This window comes from Bos grunniens, chromosome 1 (genome assembly GCF_055505025.1).
Source record: "Bos grunniens cultivar Pamir isolate PY7600 chromosome 1, Bosgru_T2T1.0, whole genome shotgun sequence".
Lineage (NCBI taxonomy): Eukaryota > Metazoa > Chordata > Mammalia > Artiodactyla > Bovidae > Bos > Bos grunniens.
The window spans coordinates 59,918,927-59,939,221 of NC_141165.1; the positions used below are offsets into that span (position 1 = coordinate 59,918,927).

At 36.6% G+C, this 20,295-nt stretch overlaps 2 protein-coding genes across 13 annotated transcripts in view; one reads left to right on the top strand and one right to left on the bottom strand.

Moving 5' to 3' along the window:
• The first annotated feature begins 214 nt into the window (after positions 1–214).
• Positions 215–18,112, top strand: MYNN (myoneurin). 11 transcript variants are annotated; one of them, XR_015161179.1, is made up of 9 exons: positions 215–272; positions 1,237–1,533; positions 5,172–5,962; positions 6,938–7,097; positions 10,859–11,037; positions 11,898–11,981; positions 12,858–12,944; positions 14,602–14,922; positions 16,713–18,112. XR_015161179.1 is itself a non-coding variant. In XM_086393387.1 (8 exons), exons 2-8 carry the CDS (start codon positions 1,268–1,270, stop codon positions 14,862–14,864), a joined length of 1,830 nt encoding a protein of 609 aa, XP_086249513.1. In that variant the 5' UTR covers positions 215–272; positions 1,237–1,267; the 3' UTR covers positions 14,865–18,112. The 11 variants fall into 11 exon arrangements, 5 of the variants coding, with proteins under 5 accessions (XP_086249513.1, XP_086249574.1, XP_086249542.1 ...); XR_015161196.1 differs by having other exon boundaries at positions 6,938–7,021; positions 16,713–16,982; XR_015161181.1 differs by lacking the exon at positions 215–272 and adding an exon at positions 876–1,095.
• The window catches only part of LRRC34 (leucine rich repeat containing 34), a 32,253-nt gene continuing 21,114 nt past the window's right edge, over positions 9,157–20,295 (bottom strand). The window contains exon 9 of one of the 2 annotated variants that reach the window (XM_086393715.1): positions 9,157–10,746. Coding sequence is in view for 1 of the 2 variants with exons in the window: in XM_086393654.1 (XP_086249780.1) it covers positions 10,687–10,746 (60 nt within the window). In the remaining variant the exon portion in view is untranslated. The remainder of the gene's footprint in view (positions 10,747–20,295) is intronic. The other variant, XM_086393654.1, reaches the window with a different exon arrangement.

Consider the following 20,295-nt stretch of genomic DNA (forward strand, 5'->3'; position numbering starts at 1 on the left):
GCGAGCCCTTAGTCTCCTAGCCAAGACTCTCCCTGTTTTCGGGTGTTCCCGGCATGCTAAGTAGCGGGGTCTCTAGGCACCAGCCTGCTACCCTCAGGCTGCTGTTGGACCTCCAGGGTCCTAGAGCCTACCGCGTAGCCGCGAAACGCCCGGAACCGGATGTGACGTCATCGTGGAGGAAGCAGGGAAAGGCGGAGCGTGGCGTGGTGACGTCCTTCCAAGATGGCGGAGAGAGAGTGAAGAAACTGTTTACCCCCTCGGGTTTCTATAAGGTGAGTTCTGTCTTTGCCCCCAGGCCTCTATTCCCGCTCTCTCCAGACCTTGGGGCATTGTAGGGCAGGCTCCGTGGAGTTCGCATTCAGGCCGGAGTGAAGGTGTTAGGGTGGAAAGCTAGGGCGAGGCAGCCCCGATGTTGGCCTTGGCCACAGCCTCTGCCGTGGGAATTGGGGGAGTGGGAGCTGGGCGCAGGGCAGGAAGGCGAAAGTCGGGAGAGACCGGCTTTTACTGTCACTCCCTTGCGGCCTCGAATAGACTGGGGTGGTGGTAGGGAGGAGCGTGGCCTCCTCGGGGCGGGTGACCAGATCTTTGACAACACTTGGCCCAGGTGCTAGTTCTCCGCCCCCTTCGCCACCCGCCTTGCTTTTAAGCCACTGTATGCTCTGCGGAAGGTAACGGGTTTCGGCGATTTGAAAGCAATTTTACACTTAATCTTGGTCGAAAGGCAGAGAAGCATTTGAGAAAATTTTAAAGAACTCGTACCATGTCCTTTGATCATTTGTCCCAAGGAATCATTTCTTAGTGGTTTATTAATTTTGTTTTTGTTTTTGTTTTTTTTTCGTAATTTACACGTGCCTACTGAACTTGAAACTGTGAAGGTTCAACTGATCTTCAGTTCAGTTCAGTCGCTCATTCGTGTCCGACTCTTTGCGATGGAGAAGTGTGAAATTTTGCGGTGCTTTATTTTTTCACTTTGTGGAAATGTTTTCACACATCGTCATTTGTTGACGTGTCCAAAGGATTGTGTTAGTTGACCAAGATGAAATAAAAACTAGGAACGATTTTTATCCCTTCGGCATTTTTATCCGTACTTGCTTGGTAAGAATTTTCTGGGGGCGTAAAATGAGAACAGACTTTGTTCTTGTTTGGATTCTATGTCTCTTTATTCACCAGTGGCTTGGGAGAAAAGTTTGATGAGAACTTAGTGGTACTGATTTACTCTCTCTCTCGTTTTTTTAGAACAAGGATAGAATTCGATTCCGATATCAAAATGCAGTATTCGCACCACTGTGAGCACCTTTTAGAGAGACTGAACAAACAACGGGAAGCAGGTTTTCTTTGTGACTGCACCATAGTGATTGGGGAATTCCAGTTTAAAGCTCACAGGAATGTGCTTGCCTCGTTTAGTGAATATTTTGGTGCAATCTACAGGAGCACTTCTGAGAACAATGTCTTTCTTGATCAGAGTCAGGTGAAGGCTGATGGATTTCAGAAACTGTTGGAGTTTATATACACAGGAACTTTAAATCTTGACAGGTAAGGTACCTATGTTATTTCCACTTACAAAAGCTGGTCAGTAGTCTTGAGCTAAAGCAGATTAGTATTTTTTCCATTCAATCCCAGAACTCTCAGTCTTCAAACACTGGTGTGCCCAGTGTTGTTTTTAATAAAGAGATCAGTATAACTGGTTTGCAGTAAACAGACTACATTTCATAAGCACAAAAAGTACAGATGTTCATAGGATTACAGCATGGTTTTTGGCTTATCTACTGAAACAAAGTGTGTATTTTGAGGAATGGAAACTTAAAGATCATTGAATTCCAATTTGCCCTTGCTTTTTGGTCTTAGGTTCCCTCTGGTCTTCTCTCTCACTCTTCATCCCCTACCTTATAAGATGTTTGGGTGGGAGGTATAGGTGGAGAAAGAAGAAAGAATCTGTTCTTTATTAGTGCCCTCTTTTCAGGACCTCTTCCTGATCTTGATTCAGAAAAATACAATGCTTAAGTCGGCTAGACTGCTTCTCTGAGATGTTGAATGCTGTCACTGCACTGACAGGAAGTAGGTTCTGAAGAACCTGATAACTCAGGCATTTTGTCTTTCATTTTCGATGAACTATGTAGTTAGATTAATACTAATATGCTTACTGGTTGTTGTAGAGAAAGGCGATGGGGATAAAAGGAAAGAGAAACCCATAAAATTACTCCTGCCTTCTTTTCTCCAGCTTTTTTGAAAGTGTAAACATGAATAGGTCACCATCTGACATAGCACAGTTATGAACTTTAGATCTTGCCTGTCAGTCACTGTGTCTCTTGGATCAATATACATTTTCTCTAGGCCTCAGTTTCTCCATCTGAAAAAACGAGATGATAATAACTACATGGGTTGTTACTGTGAAAATTTAGGATTTATTATCTCCCAGTGAACATTAGTTTCCTTCCTTTATTTCTTCTTTTCTATCCCACTTTCCAAATCCTTTGAATCTACATTTATTGGGGAAAATTTAAGGAAAAAAACAAAAAAGGAAACATCTGAAATTCTGCCATACACAGGTAATCACTCTTAACACTTTGATAAATATTCTTTAATTGTTTTCCAGATGATCTCTATAGATACATACATGTACACATTAAACAAAATCCTTCCCTCTTTTTATATTGCAGCTTATCATGAAAATATGTTTCTCTGAAAAGCTGGAATCAGGATTTTCCTTAATCCTATTAAAAAGGAAGCATTCATGCTGTTTGGGATTACTTTTAAATTTTGATGTAATGACATTTTTGTGTCAGTTCTGTATAAGTTGCTTAAAGGAACATCAGTGTCACAGATAAATGTCACACGATAAGTTTTCTGAATATTTGGCTATACAAGTACCTTTGATCTAAAAATTTAGAATGTGTAATATAAAGTAAACAATCACAAAACCAGTGAATTTTGGTTGATCTTTAATTTAGTGATTTCCCTTTCTCAATTAACTTTGCCAGAAAAATGTTGAATTGATTTGAACACACTGAAGGGCACCTTACTTTGAGCCTTCATGCAGAGGACCAGTGTGAAGAGCCAGATGTTTGATTCAATCTTTTTTGCTATACATCTTTCCTGAAGAGCTGGGGAGTTAATTGTTTGAGCCCAGCCACAAATGTAAGAGAAGATATAGACCAAAAATAGAAAGTCTGTACAACTTATTAAGAAAACAGAATAATAAAGAATTAAGTGGACTCAGGAGCTAGTTTCCTTGCTCAAATCTTAGTTCTAATGCTCTGTGATCTTGGACAAGTTACTTCTTTGAAACCTCTGATCCTTTGTATGTAAAATGGTGATTACAATTACTCATATAAAGCAGTTAGCCATAAATCTGGCATAGGTAATTAAATGATTTTTAGTGACTGTTCAAAAAGTGAAAGCAAGTTTGCAGACACTTTTAACTTCATGCTTATAAACAAAAGCAAATCAGTTATTGACATAAATGCTGACTGACTTTCTTAACTGTAACTGAGCTTATAGGCTGTCAGTGAAATAGGTAAATAATTTGTATGAATTACCGTTTCAGTTCTGAACAGTTCGTGTGTGATTCAGTACTAGTTTGTAGTGGTCTGAAAGGTTATCTCATCTAGTTTGTGGTTCATTTACTAAGAACAATTGTAATTTGAGACCGTGGTATAATAAGTGATAGAATAAATTTGGGTTTCATTCTAATACTGTCTCTCACTTTTTATAACTTAATAATAAACTGTGTAACAAAAATCAATTAAAATGCTTAAAAAACAGTGTTTTTACAGACTAAGTGGTATGTACATGCACAGAAATTCATATGCAAGACTAATAAGATTTTACTTATTTTGGGGGCATTCATATTGTACCTTTGCAAACAGAGAGTTAACTTGATTGCAAGGATCATTCCTTATTTGTTCCCCAAATTATAGCCAAAGGCCATAAGAATAGAGTAAGTAATGTATTCTTAGCTAAGGAAGTCAGTTTGCAAACAGATGATTGTCCAAAAGTTTGTAGTATAGTTAGGAATTTGGGATGGATTTTCCCAGAATAAAATGTTCACTAAAACTGGTGATTAGGTTTCCAGACTAGTCTATAAATCTACTTAATGTTTTCTGAAAAAAATTTCTTTCTGGGGAAAAATGACAAATAGGAAGGTTACTTGAGGGTATATATATATGTGTGTGTGTGAGTATATATTCATTCTCAAATAATTAAAAGGGTGTGTTTTTGGTATTAATACCAACTCAGCTCTCTAACTTTACAACTAAGAAAATTGAAGCCCCCAAAGATGCTGACTTAACCCTAGTTAAGTCACCTAGTAGTCCAGAGCCGTTGCTAACGTAAGTGAACAACCAGCCTTCCCCTGCATTGTAAACTTCTGGAGGGCAGAGACTATTTGATATGTCTTAATATCCCTCTGAGTACCACACATGGTAGATGCTCAATAAATATTGATTTGAATGTTGAACATTCAAATTGAACGTTAAATTTTTCTACATAACTCTAATATGACAAATTCTCCAGCTAATTTGTGTTGAATATCAGACACGAAAAAGGTGGGAAGGTTTCTAGAGAGAGCTTAGTGCATTCTAAAACCTTGTTCCTTCAGCTGTGATCCATGGACCAGCAGCATTGGCATCACCAGGGAGTGTGTTAGAAATGCAGATGCTTGGGCCCCAAAACAGACCTACTGAATCTGAATCTACATTTAACAAATTCCTGGGTAATTCAAGTGCACAGGAAGTTTCAAGAAATACTGTTCAGGTTCCTCATAGAGGAGCAGAGGAAGATAATAGTTTTTTAAGACTCTTCTAATTACAAATAAAGAAAAGTTGGTTGCTATCTGAAGAGGCCTCAGGATAAATGGGAGGAGGCAGTAGGCTGCCAACAACTCTTTTTGTGTGTCAGGTATTTTTTTAACAAGTAGAGATATTAACATTTTTGTTTTTCCATGGTTGTACATATGAATGATCCATTACTTTTTTATCTTTTCAACTTCTGTAAAACTGAAGATTTTTTCCTAAACATTCTGAGTGAATAAATTTTAAAAATTTGTTCTGTTAATCATTTTTCATCATTCTACTTCATTAGGTCTTTAAAAGACAGAAATATCTGCGTAGTTGTGTTTCAGAAATGTTTTTTCTTTGATCAGAATATTGTCATTTAGCCTTGTTTCCTTACAGTTGGAATGTTAAAGAAATCCATCAGGCTGCTGACTATCTCAAAGTGGAAGAGGTGGTCACTAAATGTAAAATAAAGATGGAAGATTTTGCTTTTATTGCTAATCCCTCTTCTACAGAGATATCTAGTATTACTGGAAACATTGAATTGAATCAACAGACTTGTCTCCTGACTCTGCGAGATTATAACAGTCGGGAGAAATCAGAAGTGTCTACAGATTTAGTTCAGGCAAATCCTAAACAAGGAGCTTTAGCAAAGAAGTCATCTCAAACTAAAAAGAAGAAGAAGGCCTTCAATTCCCAGAAAACAGGGCAGAATAAAACAGTGCAATATCCCAGTGACATTTTAGAGAATGCATCTGTTGAATTATTTCTCGATGCAAATAAGTTGTCCACACCTATAATAGAACAAGTTGCACAAAGAAGTAATTCAGAACTTGAGTTGACATCAGTTGTGGAAAATACTTTCCCAGCACAAGATATTGTGCAGACTGTTACGGTGAAACGGAAACGTGGAAAATCACAGCCAAACTGTGCTCTGAAAGAACACTCTATGTCTAATATAGCCAGTGTCAAGAACTCTTATGAACTGGAAAGCTCTGGGGAAGAGCTGGATCAGAGGTATTCTAAGGCCAAACCAATGTGTAACACATGTGGGAAAGTGTTTTCGGAAGCCAGCAGCTTGAGAAGACACATGAGAATACATAAAGGAGTCAAACCTTATGTCTGCCACTTATGTGGAAAGGCATTTACCCAGTGTAACCAGCTGAAAACTCATGTAAGGACTCATACAGGTAAGACTGTTTGTGGGAAGTATAGTTTTTATATTGTGACTGAAATGTTTTTATAGACATTAATACATAGTGTTGACTATTTATGTCCAAAATTTAGTATACACTTATATTCATAAAAATATTGAGCATGTTAGACTTGAAAATACCTTGTAATTGTGACCAAATATTTAATGGCTCTTTGTTTTGTTGTAATTGGTACTCTGAAGTCCCAGTGCGTGAACTCTAAATCATTTTTCCTCACAGTTAAAATAAGCATAAACTTAGTTCTAGCTTGCTAACTGTTTAACAGACAATATATTAAAACTGATAAAGAGAAAAAGTAATTACAACTCAGGCTGATTATTAGATTTTGCCAACATATCTCACTACCTGCTTCCTTAGACTTTTTCAACTTCTGAACGTAAATTATATGTACAGTCCTTCCTCAACCTTTATTGGTATGCTAGATTTGTACTTTTTAGAAGCATTATGTATTTCTCTCATCACCTTTCACTGTTATGAAATAAGAAACACTAATTTCTTTTAACTCTATTGGTGTTTTCAATAATCAGTCTGGAAAAAGATCCTATATGCTTTTTTACTTCTGCTGCTGCTAAGTTGCGTCAGTCGTGTCTGACTCTGTGCAACCCCATAGATGGAAGCCCACCAGGCTTCTCTGTCCCTGCGATTCTCCAGGCAAGAACACTGGAGTGGGTTGCCATTTCCTTCTCCAGTGCATGAAAGTGAAAAGTGAAAGTGAAGTCGCTCAGTCGCGTCCAACTCTTAGCGGCCCCATGGACTGTAGCCTAGCAGGCTCCTCCATGGGATTTTCCAGGCAAGAGTACTGGAGTGGGGTGCCATCGCCTTCTCCTAGCAGTTAGTATTTTCTGAATACTGAAACTTCTAATACTGTTGAAGTCTTTTGAAAGTTTGTATGAATTAAGCAACTAAAACAATATTTCCTTCTAAATAAAATTTTATTTACTTTTCTTTTAGGTGAGAAGCCATACAAATGTGAATTGTGTGATAAAGGATTTGCTCAGAAATGCCAGCTAGTCTTCCATAGTCGCATGCATCATGGTGAGGAAAAACCCTATAAATGTGATGTATGCAATTTACAATTTGCAACTTCTAGCAATCTCAAGATTCATGCAAGGTAAAAATAAAAGCAAAAAAGGATATTTGATCTTTAAGTCTGTCATTCAAAGTAGCCTTAAATAGACTATTATATGAGAATTCAGGACAGTAGAGTTCTAATTGTGGTACCGTCATACAATATTATTAGCACAGTGAAAGAACCAGAAGGAAGCCATAATGCCTGGAGGGGGATAAGTAAGGGAGGGAAGTAAGGTCTGAATGGTGTTACGGTGTTCAGAATGTGAAGGTTTTGTAGGCCATTATGATGCTTTTAAGTTTGAGAAAGAAATAAGTGATGTGAACTTACTTGCATTATAAGATCACTCTGGATGCTTTGTTAGCAAAAGATTGTAAGATTGCAAGAGTGGAAGCAAAGTTACCAGTTAGGAAGCTATAGATAAAACCCGAGTGAGAGGGATGATGGTTCAGGTCAGAAAGGTAATAGTGGGTCACCTGGAGGCAGTCGGCAACTAGTTCTCCCGGAAGTGACCTCACCGCCTCCTGGCGCGGCGTCCGATCCTACCGGAAGTGGTGGACGGAAGCCGGTTAAAAAAAAATAATAGTGGGAGAGATAAGTGGTAGTCAGATTCTGCATGTACTTTAAAGGTATAGCAAACAGAATTCTCAGCACATGGATGTGAGGTATAAAAAAGAGTAGAATTAAAAACAATACACAGGTTTTGAGCTTGATCATATGAAAAGATGGAATTACCATTAACTGAAATGGGAATTTGTGGATAGAGCAGTTTAAGTAGGAGTGTGGGAGTTTAGGAGTAGAGTTCTGATCGTGTTAAATTTGAGATGACTATTAGATACCTGAATAGAAATGTGTAAGAGATGGTTCAGTCTGGAAGTCAGGGGACTGGTTTGAGCTGAAGACATAAATTCAGTGGAGGAGGAAATGGCAACCCACTCCAGTATTCTTGCCTAGAGAATCCCAGGGACGGGGGAGCCTGGTGGGCTGCCGTCTATGGGGTCCCAGAGTCAGACACGACTGAAGCGACTTAGCAGCATAAATTCGGAGTCATTGGCATGTAGGTAGTATTTAAAGTCATAATGTTAGAGATGAGGTCACCAGGAGAATGAAGATGGACAGAAAAGACATCAAAGGATGGAGTCATGAGGCACACTAACTTTGAGTTCTGAGAGATAGGCAAGAACCAGCTGAAGTGACTAGGAAGAAACAGCAAAAATAGGGGCAAACCAGAATGTTGGGCAGTCTTGGATTCCAGGTGGAGGAAATGATTTCAGAAAAGAGCTGTCATTGTGTCAAATTCTGATGATAGGGAGATTAGGACCGAGAATTGACTGTTGGATTTGGCAAAGTAAAAGGTTAGCAGTGGTTTTGACGAAAGCAGTGTTAGCAGAGACTGCTACTGCTGCTAAGTCACTTCAGTCGTGTCTGACTCTGTGTGACCCCATAGATGGCAGCCCACCAGGCTCCCCCGTCCCTGGGATTCTCCAGGCAAGAATACTGGAGTGGGTTGCCATTTCCTTCTCCAATGCATGAAAGTGAAAAGTGAAAGTGAAGTCGCTCAGTCGTGTCCAACTCTTCACAACCCCATGGATTGCAGCCTACCAGGCTCCTCCATCCCTGGGATTTTCCAGGCAAGAGTACTGGAGTGGGGTGCCATTGCCTTCTCCGGTTAGCAGAGACTAGTGGGGAAGAAGTGAAGTAGAACTGTTGGAGACTCAGGATCTTACTAAAAGGAGAGCAGAAAAATAGAGGAACAAGTAGGGTCGGGGTCTTTTTTTTTTTTAAGATGGGAGATGTATCAGTATATTTGTATGCTATAATCCAAAGGAGGGGAGGAAATTGATGATACAGGATGGAAGAAATTTCAGGAGTGAACCTGGAATAGGCAAGGGGGATAGTGTCCTAAGTATACAAATAGGAAGAACTACCGTTCTTGTATTAAAGAAAAGCAAACTCTGTAGATACAGATGCCTATAGGTGGAGGTTTGTGATGTAGAAATTTTTTTCTGATTGCTAAAATTTTTCTTAGCAAAACAGGAAGCAAGGACATCAGCTGAGAGTGAGGATGGGTGCTGAAGGTTTAAGGATAGTGAATGGACAAGCAAAAATCATTCCCTGTAGTATTGTGGGCATACTTGACTACCACATATACCTAATGGGAAAACTTTGAACTAATCTCAGAACTAATGTTTTCATAACAACTGAAACATTTATTCTTGACATTATACATTGAAACTGTTGATTTTATTAAAAATTTTTTTTAAACTTTTTATTTTGTATTGGAATATAGCCAATAAACAATGTTGTGATAGTTTGAGGTGAACAGGGAAGGGACCCAGCCATACATATACATAGATCTATTCTCCCCTAAACTCCCCTCCCATCCAGGCTACCACAAAACATTGAGCAGAGTTCCATGCTGTCTACAGTAGGTCCTTTTTGTTTATCCATTTTCAGTATAGCAGTGTGTATAGCAGTGTGTACTTACTCCTTAACTGTTTCTTCCCATCCTTCCCCCCCACCCCCCTCCCGCATGACCATAAGTTCTTTGTCTGAGTGTGTTGATCCTCTTTCTGTTTTGTATGTAAATTCGTATGTATCATTTCTTTTTAGATCCCACATATAAGGGATTTCATATATTTCTCCTTCTCTGACTGACTTCAGTCTGTGTGACAGTCTCTAGGTCCAATCTTGTTGCTGCAAGAGGCATTTCATTCTGTTTGATGGCTGAGTAATATTCTGTTGTATAAAAGTATCACATCTATCCATTTTTCTGTAGATGGACATTTAGGTTGCTTTCATGTCTTGGCTATTGTAAACAGTGCTGCAGTGAACATTGGGGTGCATGTATCCTTTTGGATCTTGTTTTTCTCTAGATGTATGGCTTGCAGGGTTATGGTGGCTCTGTTTTTAGTTTTTTAAGGAACCTCCGTACTGTTGTTCATAGTGGCTGTACAAATTTACATTGCCACCAACAGTGCAGGAGGGTTCCCTTCTCTCCACACACCCTCTTCAGCATTTGTTCATGGATTTTTTGATAATAAGACATTCTGGCTGGTGTGATGTGATATGTTGTAGTTCTTTTCTTTTTATGTCGTAGTCTTGAATTCCATTTCTCTAAGTGATATTGAACATCTTTTCATGTACTTCTTGGCCATCTGTATGTCTTCTTTGGAGAAATGTCTATTTAGGTTTTCTGCCCATTTGTTGATTGGGTTGTTTTGATGCTGTTAAGCATCATATGAGCTGTTGGTAAATTTTGGAGACTAATCCCTTGTTGGTCACATCATTTGCAAACATTTTCTCCTAATCTGTGGGTTGTCTTTTTTGTTCCATTTATTGTTTCCTTTGCTATGCCAAAGGTTTTACATTTAAGTAGGTCCCATTTGTTTATTTTTGTACTTATTTCCATTATTCTGGGATGCAGATCAAAAAAGATATTGCTGAGATTTATGTCAGAGTGTTCTGCCTGTGTTTTCCTCTAGGAATTTTATAGTGTCTGGTCTCACATTTAGGTCTTTAATCCATTTCATTTTTTTAATGTAGCTGTTCAGTTTTCCAGCACCATTTGTTGAAGAGACTGTTTTTCCAATATTGTGTAGTCTTGCCTCCTTTGTCACAGATTAATTGATCATAGATGCATGGCTTTATTTCTGGGGAAAACTGTTGATTTAAAATACATATTCTGGATCTGTTCAGATGAAATGAAAATGCTGCATGAAAAATTGTACAGAAAAGTTTGCTATATGATCCTCAGATTGTTTTACTTGCCATCATATATCTCTATAATTATTTACTAATAGGAAGCATAGTGGAGAGAAGCCATACGTCTGTGATAGGTGTGGACAGCGATTTGCCCAAGCCAGCACATTGACCTACCATGTTCGAAGGCATACAGGAGAAAAGCCTTATGTGTGTGATACCTGTGGGAAGGCATTTGCTGTCTCTAGTTCTCTTATCACTCATTCTCGGAAACATACAGGTAAGAATGTGACACAGGGATTGCCTAAAATAAGGACAGTTGTAAATAAAAGAAAAAGGGAAATTGAGCCTTTGAAATTGTGCTTCTTGAAGCTTTTTATGTTTCTGATTTTCACATAAATATTAGATGTAAAAACAGACTTATTTTCTAGAATAATACACAGTGGGTGAAATTTTTTTTTTCATGTAACTTACGTACATGAAAATCAGGTAATTTTGACAGTATGTAAGTTTGAGTTAAGACATTTTTTATGGCGGTAGAAAAACTCCTTAGCCTCTTGAAGCTTCATTTCCCTGGAATAAAGCTGTAAAGTTAAGGGGTTGGGATGAATTTGGATAGAACATCAATTTAGTAGTTACTAAATTGTTCTTAGGACTTTTTCTACAAAACATTCTAAGATTTGTAAATTAAATAGATACTTAAAACCCAAAGTATCAATTTTGAAGCAAAATCTGTTGTTCAAAGATTTTCATTTTTTTGTAGGGTAATTTTTAATAGATCTTCCTAAGTGATTTTAATTCCCCTTTAATAATCTTGTAGATAACAAGAATTGAAATATGGATTGATTAATTCTCATGTTTTTAATTTTATAAAAATCAGACTTTTTGCCCATTTTTAGTCTACTGGAAGGATATTTGGAGAAAGTTTTATTATATGAAAAAGTATCAGGTTATATGAACAGTGTAAAATAATTACTAATATTCATTTAAGTTGGATCACACTGAAAATACCTCTAAAATACAATATAAAGAGGTCTTAATTTAAATAATACTTTAGAACAGCTTACTATAGATTATTGTAACTGATAAATATTATATTGGTATAGTACACCACTTCGCTATCTTTTATTTTCCATCTAGGTGAAAAACCATACATATGTGGTATTTGTGGGAAAAGTTTTATTTCCTCAGGAGAGCTCAACAAACACTTTCGATCCCATACAGGTCTGTGTTTAGGGAGAACGTATTATTTTTTGTTCTCTCTAATTTCTTTTTATGTAAACATTGACTTTAAACCATTATGGACTATATGGTATCTAGTCATACTCTAGCTATAGCTATATTTTAATGTATGAGTATCAGTTTTTATTTGTTTTTTTGTTGTTGTTTGGAGTATGGGTTAAATTGGGTCAAGAATTATGTAGATTTTCTAAGATGTGTTCCAGGTAATCAGTAGTTTTTAAATGATTTGGGTAAAATTGCACAGATATGCCAAAAAATGAAAAGGGATAGGTAATACTAAGATAATATCAGATTTTCTTATGAAACAATATTCAGTATGCAAATTTTAGGGATATATTCTAACAATGACATGGTTATTCTAAAAGGCAGTATATAGATAGTATAAGAACATATTAAATGTTCAAGGTTTTTTAAAACTAAAAGACCACTTTGAAAATGTACTGTTCTTTATCTTTCTAAAAGTTATTCCTCATAATAGAAAGGATTTTCTAATTTATAAGCTACCTGAGAGTAGAAACCATAATTATGCATTTTTCCCCCTCAGCTACATCTCTTAGCCAGAGTCTGGCATATGATTGGCACTCACTAAATGTCTGATAGAGTTAATTTTTTAGTTTGAGGTTTCTGTTAGTGAAAATGCTTCATTTTTCCTTGAAATAGGGAAGCTTTGCATAAAGGAAAGGAGTGCCTATGTGTGGAAGTTTTTATTTTGCTATGTTAGAGCCAAGAGATTAAAATGGTAATTTGAAAGAAATTAAAGTAATGTAATAATGTTAGCACTGTGTTCATGAACGTTGATATTTTTGCCTTCTCAGTTTCTGAAATACTGAGGCTTTGATTTTTTAACTTATTTTTCAGGAGAAAGACCATTTATCTGCGAATTATGTGGAAATTCTTACACAGATATTAAAAATTTAAAGAAGCACAAAACAAAAGTACATTCTGGTAAATGCTTGTGTTTTTTAAAAATTTGGAGCTCTCATATTTGTGCTATTCCTTAAAATGTTGAGATACACATTGTAACAGTTTAAATTAGATATATATTTTTTAAAACAAGGTGTACCCATATGAGGAAGGTAGCTTTGTAATGTGCAGGTGAGTTCACTCTTTGCATATTGACCTTGTAATAAACATTGCTTTAAAATATTTTCTCCTTTAAAAACCTGATGTATGAACAATTTCAAGAATGAAAGAATACATAAACAACTGTATATCACTCTTTCACATACTAGAGTCTGGGTTACCTGGGGTTTATTGTAGTTATGCAGAGAAAGGAGCATCATGAACGCTAGTCCAAAAATTGTATGAGAGGAAATAGGGAAACAGATATCCCCAAATTGTCATAATATGTGGAGTGGAAAACCATACTACAGAATTTTTAGTCTGTTGCTTAGAAATGAATCCTTGAAAAAGTTTCACTGTGCTTACAGTTCTTTTATGCCTAGAAACACTGTTAATCTTCCTCACTGTGTAGAGATGATAGTAAGTTTTTGGTAGTAAACATAAACATCATAAAGATTAAGGTAGTAACATCTGAAAACTTCAGTGAGTCATAAATTCGACGAGCATTTATTAAGTACCTCTAAAGTACACATAACCATGCAGGTACTAGGAAAGTGTAGTCCTAGTCCTCAAAGAGCTTACAGTCTAGTGTGGGAATCCAGAAATCTAAATAAATAACTATGATTACAAGACAAAATGTAGGATATGGTAAAGACACAAGAGTACTGAAGAAGAGATTAAGTCCTGACATGAGTATTGGGAAAGCTTAATTCTAGAGAATCTGAAACATGGAGGATGGAAATGGGAAAGGAAATGTTCATCCAGGCAGAGAGAACATTGTGAAGAGAGTCACTGCAACAAGAGACTGCAGGTTGTATTCTTAACTGGTTGAACCGAAGAATAGTTTGGCAAAAATAGGAGTTATAACTTTACAAAAGTATGCAAGTTTGTCTAATGAGGGTAGTGAGATTGAAATCATGTTAATACTTTTGGAGTGACAACATGGGAAAGCTAGTGGAAAATTTGAAGAGAAAAGTGTGTCTTTAGTCAGCTGGATAATTAATCCCTTGAGTAATGCAGAATTTCTTCTGAAAATAAATGAAAGTGCCATACTTCTGAACTTGAACTCACAGAATGATATGAATTATTCACTAATACATTCAGTGAATTAAAAAGAGTACTTATCTATGTAGCACCGTGAGGTACTTGGAAGTAGTGAAGTGTAATTAGACATTTGCTCTAAGGAATATATAGTCTGTTGAGCATTCAAGGCATACCTAAGTAGGATGTTACATAGCAGTAAGATAGATAGCTAGGTGTCCCGAGGTGGTATATGAAGTATTGACAAATGAGTGATTAAGAAACAGCTTACCCTGGTCTAGAGCAATTAAGTCCATTTTTGTAATGGAGTTCCATTTTGTAATGGACAAGCCTAGTCTTGAGGTCCAGAATGGGTTTGTGCGGGTAATGAGAAGGGCAGATCAGCAAAAGAGAAATGGTGTGACTAAAGGTGGGGTTAGAATGGGAATGGTAAGTAGATGAGTCTTCCTTGGGGTTTTTGTTTTGTTTTTAAAGATAATGAGTTTTTTCCCTTCTTCAGGTGCAGATAAAATTCTAGATTCCAGTATAGAGGATCATCCCTTGAATGAACAAGACTCCATACAAAAAAGTCCTCTGTCAGAAACTCTGGACGTGAAACCTTCTGATGTGACTTTGCCACTGACTCTCCCACTGGGGGCTGAGGACCACCACCTGCTGCTGCCTGTCGCAGACAGCCAGCCTCCTCCTCCAGACGCGTTGCTGAGGCCAGCCGCAAATGGGTATTCAGAGCCACAGTTGATTTTTTTACAACAGCTATATTGACTTTGTGAGGAATATGGAATTGCTAAGACGTCTCTGGTAGTAAACATAAACATTGCTGGTAAGGTGCATATATTCATATTAAATTGACCATTCATTTGAGTTGTGACCATTATTTTCATTCACCAAAGTAAAAGCACCTGATGCTGCATCATAGCTGCAATGCTTGTTTTGATGTTTGGCTTTTATGTCTAGGTTATACACACAACTTTTAAAGGAATGAATTATACTGCAGTAGCACTATTTGGGGTGAATAAGTATAACTTTGTTTTAGAGCTGCCTTAATTCCATTTCTGTTTTTCATTTCAGATTGCCTTTCATTTACTGAAGTGAAATCTATCAGTTTATGATTGAGTTTTGACCTGTAAAATATATTTATTTTCTTCTCAAAATTTAAACAAAATCCATAATAGTATCAGCCCATGACAGTGCTGTTAGCAAGCTCCATAGACCAGTATATAAACTATGAAAGTTGCTCAGTCGTGTCTGACTCTGGCGAATTCTCCAGGCCAGAACTGGGATGGGTAGCCTTTCCCTTCTCCAGGGGATTTTCCCAACCCAGGGATTGAACCCAGGTCTCCCACATTGCAGGCGGATTCTTTACCAGCTGAGCCACAAGGGAAGACTTTCACATTCAAACTGTGAGGGGGGAAATTCATATTTCTACTATAAAAATTGAGGTACTGAATAAGAATTGTGCTATTTCTCTATTAATATAGTGCACCGAAGGTAACTTTTCTAATGAAACAAAAAGTGCTTCTCTTAAAAACTAGAAAACTAGATATAAATTTTGTTGTGTAGAACTCAGAATTCTGGAGAAAATCAGTGGTCAATACTTTTTTGATTTAAGTTGTCTGAGACTACGTTTTCAAAATGAATTTTAGATAGATATTTGGTGTTTTTATCTTATTAAAAGCAGTTTCAAATTTGATGCAGACTGTTTTAATAAGTTTCTAGATTATTGGAGATGAGGGAAATATACTGAGTTGTGAAAATTTTTGATAAGCTTCTCTTATACCTCTTATGCACTTTTAAAAAAATAAAACCCTAAAGAATTTTCTAAATAGAAACTTAGTGCATAGTATAAAACACTTGACTTCTGAATTTGGTACATTATATTCATAAATTGTTAAAAAATTAACTTCAATTATAAGTAGACATTTGAGTTATCAGAAAGCCAGTTTATTAAACATTTTATATTTGAGTTTTTTTATAAGTTTCAAGTTTAAAATTTTTATAGATTAAACCATAACAGTTGGTGGTGGCTGTAGTTTCACATTAGTCCTTTCCCTTCTTAATGAACTTAGAAAATTCAAATTTATTCTGATACTACCACTTGCCCCTTCCATTTTCCCCACGTATTGATTTAGTCTCACTGCCTAGTCTTTGGACATTAAATTTTTAGTTCCACAAAGTCTGTTCCTGTACTACTGATTAAACACCATGGTGACATTATTTCCTATTCTGCCATGCATTAGTTATGGCTCATTTGTTTTCTGCTTTTAAACTACACCTGTAATAAAATTAATATATTTTCTATTGGTATTGATTTCTTTAATTGTGTTTTCTCTGGGGTCCTAGTCATAGGAACCAACTAGAAACTAAACTCTTGTAAACTGTACAGATCATCACCATTTCACAGCACACTCAGCATTTTCACAATAAACTGCCACCAGTGGGGTTGACTTAGAGTTTGAAATACTGCCTTTGTACAATGTACATCAAACTTAGTATTTAATTTATCTAAGAAATCTAATCATTCATATGTATTAATATAATATACAGGATTTAAATACAATTTATAAAGTTATAAAAATGTTCAACTAATCTATTCTGGCTTAAATTCAATAGGAATTTATTGGAATGTGAAGAAATTAAAGAAAATTAAGACAGCCTTTTTAAGAAGTCTGCTGAAATGGAGAGGCTATATTTAATTCACATCTTCATTAATCCAAGCATCTAATGAACAAAATTTCTTTTTAAAAACTGCTACAGTGATGTCATAATTGTGTAAGGGTAGTAGTTACCAGATTTCCTCTAACATGATGGTAATTAGTATTTTGTCTTTACATAAATTAGCCTTTACATTTATTATTTGTCACATTAAAGGATTGAAGTGGCTAAGGTTGATTTATTGTGTTTTTCTTCATCACATTATCTGCTTCTTAGCTAAAATAATTTTATTTTAAATTGCCATGGCATGACGCTCTTCCAGAATGACTTGTAAAGAAAGTTTGAAGACTGAGTTTTTCTCCTGTCATCTTCTAATGCTGTATTACTATCATATGCGTGTATTTTAGTTGTATCTGCTATCATTGTAACACTCACAATTATCAGTTAAGTTCATCTTTAAATATATTTGTTACAGTGCAGTGTTTTGGGAAAGGTCTATTCTAAATTATGTAAGTATTACTACGTTTTTTGAAAGTCTTTTTAGAATGCTGAAGATCTTACTAAGAAATTATTTTCTAAATTAATTTTGTTTTGTATTTGTATTAGATAATTCCTTCTGTATTGTTAGATTTTAGGCTTTTTAAAAAGAAACCATAGATTATATATAAAGGATTTTTTGCTGGTATGTTTTATGTTTCGTTTCATAGACTGATTTTGATAGACAGATTTTAGAAAAGTGTTTTATTTTTTTCCAAAAGAAAAGGTCCTGTCCTGTTGCAACGGTAGTTTGTCACTTTTCTGTATGTTTCATGTCTACAGAAATTATACAAATGATAGTTGAAATGTGCTTATATAAAGACAGTTAATCTACGTGTACTCATTTAAATATCCTAGTACGATGGCTCTAACATTTGATACACATCAAAAACGTTTTTAAAATAGTTGTGTCCAAGCCCCACCACACCTGGGGCCCTCTGCATCAGTCTCCAGAACATGCTAGAAAAGCTCCATAGGTGGTCTTAATGCATACCAAACATAGAAAATGATTATCCTAAACACTTCCTTGTGTTCTTCCTTTTGGCTCTTGATATGCGGTTATGTGGGCACTATCTTTTTTTTTTTTTTGGCTGCACCCTGCAACCTGTGGGATCTTGGTTCTGTGACTAAGGATTGAACCTGGGCCTTCAGCAGTGCAAGTGTGAAGTCCTAACTACTGGACTGCTAGGGAAGTTCCTGTATTGTCTCTTGATAAATGAAGCTCTTAATATGACTTTCCACTTTTTACTCAGATTTTGAGTCTTTGGAATTTGGCTAGAAATACCACCAAATAAATTGTATTTTAATGCCATTTCTGTAAATCCTATGTTTTTACTCATTATTTATGAACATTATTGATAGTTATCAGAGCATTTCTTGAGACAGTGACATGATTTACTTACCTGTCCTCTGCAGCCCCCACCCCACTTCATTCAGCAGAGATGTGATGTATTTGCTTAAGGGATTTGGATAATTATCATGTAAACATAGTAGTCATTCAGAAATAGGGTATTTATTTTCAAGAAGTATATACTGAAATAAACACCATGGATATGAATCAAGTATTTGAATTAAAATATCTGGCTATTACTTGAAATGCTAGAAAATTATTGAAATCAGAATACATAAACTGAACAAGATGATTTCCTCTTTTAAGTTTACAGTCAAATGGGAAAGACAGGCCTGAATGCCAAGTGTTATAACAGAGGAAGGCAGGAAAGGAAATGTCAAGCAGTCAGTAGAAATTGAACGGACAGAGAAAGAGCTGTTGCTCTTCTGGATAGGCAGGCAAGAGGAGATAGCTATTGGGAGGGATTTGTTCACAGCTGACTGAGGTAGGGGAATGGAGAGAAAATCTCAAAGGTGTTGGCAGAGATCGGAATCATCAAAGACACATCTAGGACTATACCCCTACCATCTTGAAAGAGTCCTCTGCCTTTCACTTGTGCTGGAAGAATGGGATTAGATCGCCAGGTTTACACTCCAGGATCTCACACCCTGAACTACAGTTGAATGCTAAAGGGCCACGTTTGTAACATGCTTGTGATTCCATGCTTGTGATCACAGCTTATAGAACACCTTACCAGGAAGAAAACAGTTCTTAGCCCAAACAAGCTACTTCAGACACTTGGTTTATGTGTACATTAAAAAGATCATTTAGATCTGGTCCATAATTAGTGAAGCAAGCCAAAAATCTAAAGGAAATAGTGAAGAAGCAGAGAAAGCTGATCTAGAGAACAAAGCAAGGGGATGAAGTAGGTTTGTAGAACCAAGTGACCACGACCCTGTGACAAACCAAAGTGGCCTGAGGCTTTGCAGTCCCCAGTCCCACTTGAGGTGGTATAGCTATGCTTGTTTGCTTGTGCCTGAATGCCCATGATTTTTGCATATTAAATCCTTACAGTAAATAACCCTTTTCTTTTTTTGGCTTTGCTGCTCACCTTGTGGGATCTTAGTTCCCCAGCCACAGATTGAACCTGCAAATTCCCTAAATCCCCCTTTTCTTAAGCAGACTTGAGCCAGTTTCTCTTCCTGTATCCTCAACTTAGTAACCTAAGTTTTGATCTTTAGTGATTGAGTAGATGGTGATGCTGTTAATTATGATAGGGAGATAAGATGGAGGTTTATGGAAGAGAAGACTTTTTATCTGCTGAATTTGGTGGTGAAACACCTATGTGAAAATGTCTAGCGGTGGTTGGAAATGGTGACTGAAACCCAGTTGAGGTTAAAGCTAGAGATACAGATCTTGCAGCATAAGGCTAATAATTATTGTGACAAATAATTTAGGCAACCCTGGGAGATGATATAGAAGAACAAAAGATGAAGACAGAATCATGGGGGAAAATACATTCTTAAGAATGAGCAAAAGACAGAACAGGAGATAGAAATTGATAACAGGAAGAAAACGAGGGTGGTGCAGATTTCATGAAGACAAAAGTGGCTTTGTACTGAGCACATAGTACAGAGAAATCGGATTCCAGTCAAAGACAAAATTGGGTTGGGTAACTGGAGCATGATGATCCTTTGAGAAAGGCAGCTGCAGTGATAATCGTGGGTAGAAGCCAGGTGGATACAGTTTGAGTAGATGTAAGGATTTTTCAGACTACTTAGTTTGAAAAGCAGAGTACAGCAAACAATCGTTTTATCAAATATCTGAAAAGTATAAACCACTTTATTGCTTCCAAACTTGAAACATTGATAAGTGATGAGCATAATAGAGTCTGCAGCACTGTAACAGAAGTCTGGATTTGCATTGGATCTTAAAGGATGACTGCCAAGAAGGGAATGGAAGAAGTAGTTGCAAATCTACTCATTACAATTCAGATGTGCAGAAGAAGTAGAGTTTTCCTACAGAATTTAACATGTTCGTCCCCTTGAGCTCCCACCCAGTGGGAAGTCTGGAAAAAAGTTAAAAACCTAGTCTGATACAAAGACAATTTATATCTTAAGGGAGTGCTTAAACATTTTAAAACTTGTCTTATCTCTACCCTTTGTCTTCTCTCTA